This window comes from Ochotona princeps, chromosome 15 (genome assembly GCF_030435755.1).
Source record: "Ochotona princeps isolate mOchPri1 chromosome 15, mOchPri1.hap1, whole genome shotgun sequence".
NCBI classification, from domain to species: domain Eukaryota; kingdom Metazoa; phylum Chordata; class Mammalia; order Lagomorpha; family Ochotonidae; genus Ochotona; species Ochotona princeps.
Window position 1 is genome coordinate 41,299,494 of NC_080846.1, and position 5,765 is coordinate 41,305,258.

The 5,765-nt window shown below is 36.7% G+C and overlaps 1 protein-coding gene across 1 annotated transcript; it reads right to left on the minus strand.

Moving 5' to 3' along the window:
- Window positions 1–463: 463 nt before the first annotated feature.
- Window positions 464–5,184, minus strand: KERA (keratocan). The gene is made up of 2 exons (XM_004583258.2): window positions 4,299–5,184; window positions 464–636 (listed from the first exon to the last, which is right to left on the minus strand). The coding sequence occupies exons 1-2, from the start codon at window positions 5,182–5,184 to the stop codon at window positions 464–466; spliced, it is 1,059 nt and encodes a 352-aa protein (XP_004583315.2).
- Window positions 5,185–5,765: the final 581 nt, after the last annotated feature.

Consider the following 5,765-nt stretch of genomic DNA (forward strand, 5'->3'; position numbering starts at 1 on the left):
AAACTTGCTTTTTTAAAAATGACTTAACAGCAACCTGTCTGTTTCATCATATCCTTATAAAGATGTATCTCAATTTTTTACTTTATTCAAGTCTGTTTGCTTATTGTGTTTATATTGTAAATGTAGCTGCATAAGCGATTTTGAAAAACACAAATATGTTCTTATTGCATAAAAAGTAATGACATTACTTGATATTAATTAACAAGCTGCTGAAAGAGTTAGCAAGAAGTGTCTTTGAGTTGATAAATGATCTTAACTCTGTGTCTGATTTATTAATTATGCAAAAAATTGAGAAACCATGTATGTCACTGGCAAAAGTATTTTCCAATAGGAAAATAAAACGCATACAAGTGAAAATAGTGACTAACAGCAGCTGAAGATGTGATTTTGGTGTTAAACCTATGACTGGTAACGAAGTTATGTCAGCAGCATTAGACCTATTTTTGACTTAATGAAATTGTGTTTATATAATAACAGCCTGAAGGAGCCTGAAGCAGTTCATTAAATCCATTGGGATTGGAGGTTTGATCTCATTTCCATCCAGGCGGAGGTAGCTAAGCTGAGGTCCATGAATGAAGGAATCTCGTTCAGGATGCGGTGTGCTAGTGGTAGGACATATTAACGAGACGTTCACGCCTATGGAGACAAAGATTGCATGAATGAGTGAAGTATAACACAACAGAGTCTCAAGTTGGGAATAAATATCAATGTTCCCCATGGAGGGCCGAATGACGTATATGTGAAAGCAGTAGTGACAGAAATCACTTTTGTGGAAATTAAACTTTTTTCAGTGAAAGTAACCCTGAAAAGTTGTACAACATATATAGATTCATCTCACTTCCTGTTCTGCTTTAATTAGTATGCAACACTAGAAAGATTGTCAATATCTGTGATAGAAATAAAGGTGTGTCAGTATATCATTGTCGTCCAACCTTGCAGACAGTATGAAGTACGTTTAAGTCACTTTGGCATAAGACAGGTGATACTGAGGGCAACAGAATTGCAGACAATACTTCAACCCTGGTATTTAAATAATGGGTAACTATATGGTAGGTGGATGAATGGATGGAAGAAGTGGGAGGTAGAAAATCAGTCTTACTTGGAAAAGAGTGCTTGGTAATCACCCCAAAACATGCAAAATTGTACACCACCAGACTTTAGGGCAATTAGCATATCTCACATATATAATACAGATAACAACCTTCCATCTCTACACTTAAATGTATTTAATCAGACAAATATTTGCCAAGAATTAATTATAAATAATTCAACCTGGAAACATGCTACCATCCTTTTCACTTGGTTAGAGTTGTAGAAACTTTGCGCCTGCCCTGTCAAACCCTTTAGCCCTGAGAACTGTTTAGAGATTTAGGAGAATTGAAGAGTGAAGGCCTCTTAAACTAGCAAACTGATGGCTTACATCAAATTTTTGGGAAGTGTTTTGGGCAAGAGGTCTTCTGTGATTAGGTCTACCTAACTGCAGCAATATTCCTCATAGGTGCCCCATTGGAGCATTAATATAGTATGTGAAAGTTTTCATGCTAGTAGCAAGGTTTCTTTGCTAAGATTATAGACTATTTCATGATTTCTTTTAACTTGAAAAAATAATGACTCCCGTTTGTATAGTAGTTCACAAATATAAAATTATTTTTCCACATGTATCATCACACAGGCTGTCAGACAACTATCCTCATCTGGTTCTTGTGCACATAATGGTTTTGCGAAGAAGAAGAACATGTGTAAGAAACATTTTACTGAATGAGTGGCATCCCTGAGGCTCAGACTCATCCTTTTCCTACAGCACAGAAGCCCTTGTGTACTGGAGAGGGCATGCTGCTACTTCTGATGGACTATGTATCCTATTGCTATCTCTCTCATGCCTAAAAACAGTGCATGTCTGAGTCAGTGGAAAGAAGTGTCCTACATTTAATTACATTTATAAATTACTCATGGAATCAGAGAGCACCAGGAAGTGATTTATTTGAATAGACATCAGTGCTCACCAAATACTCTCAGGTATTCAGAAGAAGTATGCTCTGCTTGAGAAAGGTTCTTACTCTAATAAATTCTGAGAACTCTTTGTATAAACATTGTGTTTCCTGGAAACCATTTTATTAACAGTAAGAGTAGATTATATGACAAGCAGAACTAAGTATTTTTACAGTTATGTAACAGTATGGCATACTTTGTAAGCCAATAGTGTCAGCCAGATCTTTTATATTGTACATTTATGCTCTTGGAATAGAGAAAAGGCAACATCTGATATCTACATTAAGAAGCAAATAACTCAATGGTTGTTGTTATTGAGCTCTGTTGATAGGATTTTTCTCTAAATGATTCCCAGATTGAACATAAGTGTTGTTATGCTCTGTGAGTAGAAAAAGCAAAATGGAAAGTTCTATCTACTGAATATGTCCTTCTGCCCTTGGCAAATATTCTTACCTCACTAACCTCCATTGGCTCCTTAGAAACTCCAGATACTATCCCACAAAGTTCTTAGGAGTATAAATCAACCATTCTCAAATCATGGATGAGTAGCAACAATACTACCTGTGAACTAAGCTGTTAGGTTCCCTGCTGTGTCACAAACCTAGCAATTTGTGTTAATCAGCTCTGCAGATGATTCTGGTGTATGACAACCTACAGTGACTGATAAATAGAATTGAACGAGAAAACACTGGGGAAAGCCCTATAAATGAAATGGTGGAAGGAGTTCTGTGCTTCTCAGCCATGTTTTTAATACATACCTGAACACTTCATTCTCACATTCTCAAAGTGAAACTTAGAGTTCACAAACGGAGCTCTATGGGAATCACTGGAAATGATCTTTGCAGTGCTAATGTCTGCAGAGGCTTTTGTTGTGCAACATGGGATGTGCTGCTGTTTTGCTATTTGATTTAACTAAATGGGTTAATCTGTAAACTTTTTCATCCTATTTCATCTATTGCTTTTGACTATGGGTAAAACAATGTTTCATCATCATGGAAAAATAATTGGTTTGGTGGCAGCCTGCCATTCAATTCCTGGATCCCATGCTTAACTATGCTGTTATTATATATATATATATATATCTTGAGTAACTGTGTAGCATATATATATATATATATATATATATATATATATATAGATATAGATATCTTGAGTAACTGTGTAGCAGCCAGTGGAAATATTAGTTTATTCTTTTAAATTATATTTATGTATGATTATTTGCTTAAAGGTTTTAGTTATAGTCTGTCAAAATTTCCTTCTGACAATGACTGATCTTACTGTCTTATAAACCATTCCATGTGAACCTCATTTTAAGAATACAGTTTGAAGGGCAGTCTAGGAGAAATCTCCCCAGCACTACGTTTCTCAAAGGCTTGTGTCATGACTGAAGATACATGCATAGGTGTTAGACACCAGTACTTCTGTGGCTGGATGAAACTATTTTCCACTTCAACAAAGAGGTCTAGCCTGTACTTGTGCATGATTATAAAGCAGTGACATTTATTTCTAATGTCGAAAGCATCTGTTTTCGATAACTACATTTTTTCCTAATGACATTTCTGCTTCCAAATACTTTTCACTCATCCCTAACTTTCTCATCAAAAGCTTTTTACAAAAAAGCAGAGGATATTTTACCTTATTCATTATCACTGAGTCCTAAGGTGTTAGCGGCTTCCAAGGACATTGGATATCAGTTCAATCTAGTAAAATTTTAAGTTACAAGGATGGTTCTCATCATTTGCTTCCCAGGGCACCAGAATTATGTCACATAGGAGCTTAGAAATGAAAATCTCATACCTACCTACTGAGCTAGAAATTATGGGGATGGAGTTACAACATTGCACAATGCTTGAGAGACCCACTCTCATTAGGAACTACAATTAGAGACTTGTGAAAGGCGTATGTATCAGCTATATTACAATTTTTAGAAGAGAATGCTTTCCTAATCCTTCTTACATTATATTCCTCCTATTACTAGACATTAAGCCACGTGTGCCTTGTACACTTTCTTAAGGCAGCCTACTCAGTGAGGCAAAAGTAGCAGAATCTCTTCCAATAAACAACGCTAACTTCTGCAACAGATAATAGCCTTCTGCACTTGATTAAGCTCACTTTTCAATATTCAATGTGAAGGCTTACAATTCTTGGTTCATGAAAACTGTGAGTAGGCACTTGTTAATGATGGCAAATAAGTACACTTAAATACACTGAAAGAGTGGGAGGAACACGATTGCTTCTGTTAAAGAAGACCCAGAATAGCTGTTAGGACTTAGCCTTTGAGTGACGGGCACACCTTGATGGGTACTCACTTCTAATTTTGTTGTGGTCAAGGTGAAGGTGCTGCAGGTGAGCACTGATCCGGGGAACCTTTGTGAGTCGATTGTGAGAGAGCTGAAGGTCCAGAATGGACGACACATCAAAGCCACTTGATGGGAGGCCTGCATCTGATAATTTGTTGTGGTTTAGTCTCAGGAAGGCCACTTTAGGGATCACATTAAAATAATTTTCTGGTATTCCTTCAATGGAATTGTTGTCTAAAAATAATTGCATTGTGTTGGCTGGCAATCTTGGTGGCATATTTCTCAGGGCATTCTTGGCCATGTTGAGCTGCATAAGATTCTTAAGGCCCTTAAAGGTGTCTCTTTGAAAGGCATTGTCTAACAGTTTATTATGCTGCAGATCAAGAAGAGTCAAGTTCTCTAGATTGCTGAAGGTTCCTTGAGGAATCCTAGATACCTTATTTCTAGCCAACTGTAATTGTTCTAAACTTCTTGGCAGTGGAGAAGGTACTTCTTCTAACTCATTGTCTTCCAGAAATAAGAAGAGGAGTTTCTTCAGTTGGCTCAGGGCTCCTTTTTCAATTCCATAGTTGGTTATTTTGTTTTTGTTTAGATTTATCCATCTCAGCTGGGTGGCATTCTCAAATGGCTTCTCTGGAATGGTTTCTATCAGGTTGTTTTCAAGATAAAGATACCAGATCCTTGAAGGAATAGCAGGGATTTCTTTGAGACCTCGATTTTCGCAGTACAGAGCAGTGGGAAAATTGGGGGGACAGAAGCACTCCATGGGACAATCAAAGTCATCCGCGCTCCAATCTTCTGACTCATTTCCTTCATAGGCCTGTCTCACACTTTGAGTCCACACAGTATCTGTTATGAATAACACCCAAATGATAAAACCAATGGTAGTTGCCATTCTGGTACCTAGAAAATAAGAGACAGGACTGTTTTACATTTGAGGATCTTGACCTTTGGATAATTGTGTGAATTGAAATGAACAATGGGCATTGCTTTCTCAAAAGAAAGTTTCTTATTTAGGTGTCAGTTAATAGAATTCATTTAGTAGGTATCAGAAGCAAATCATTCTTTCAGACATTTGAACTACTTCACCAACTTGCAGCTTTCTGACTTTAACCCAATTACAATGAAACCTGAGAAATGGAAAGCAAATTTTAGCAGCACTAAGTACTTTTCCATTTCAAACTATTTAACTGAGGGAACTTACGACCAATGTTGAACACAACAGTATTGAAATGTGATTTTTAATAATTCCTATTGAGAGTCTGTGTTATTCCTAAGAAGAAGGCATATGCTTTTACTTTTACTGCTAAATGAACAGAACATCTGGATGAGATTTCCAACCTTTTGGCTCTTGAAACAAAGAAATATAAAAATTAAGAAACAGTTTGGCAGTTTCTTGTGACAGAAGATTCTAGGACCTGAAGAAAAATCACTAGTAAACTCTTGTCCTGTTGCTGAACACCTCAAGTAAGTTTT

What these genes read in the sequence shown, in the direction of transcription:
- KERA (XM_004583258.2), bottom strand. Translation starts at nt 5,184, where the DNA reads ATGGCAACTACCATTGGTTTTATCATTTGGGTGTTATTCATAACAGAT. An exon ending in TGACCACAACAAAATTAGAA is followed by an intron (nt 637 to 4,298) that starts GTGAGTACCCAT and finishes TTGTCTCCATAG; the next exon opens with GCGTGAACGTCTCGTTAATA.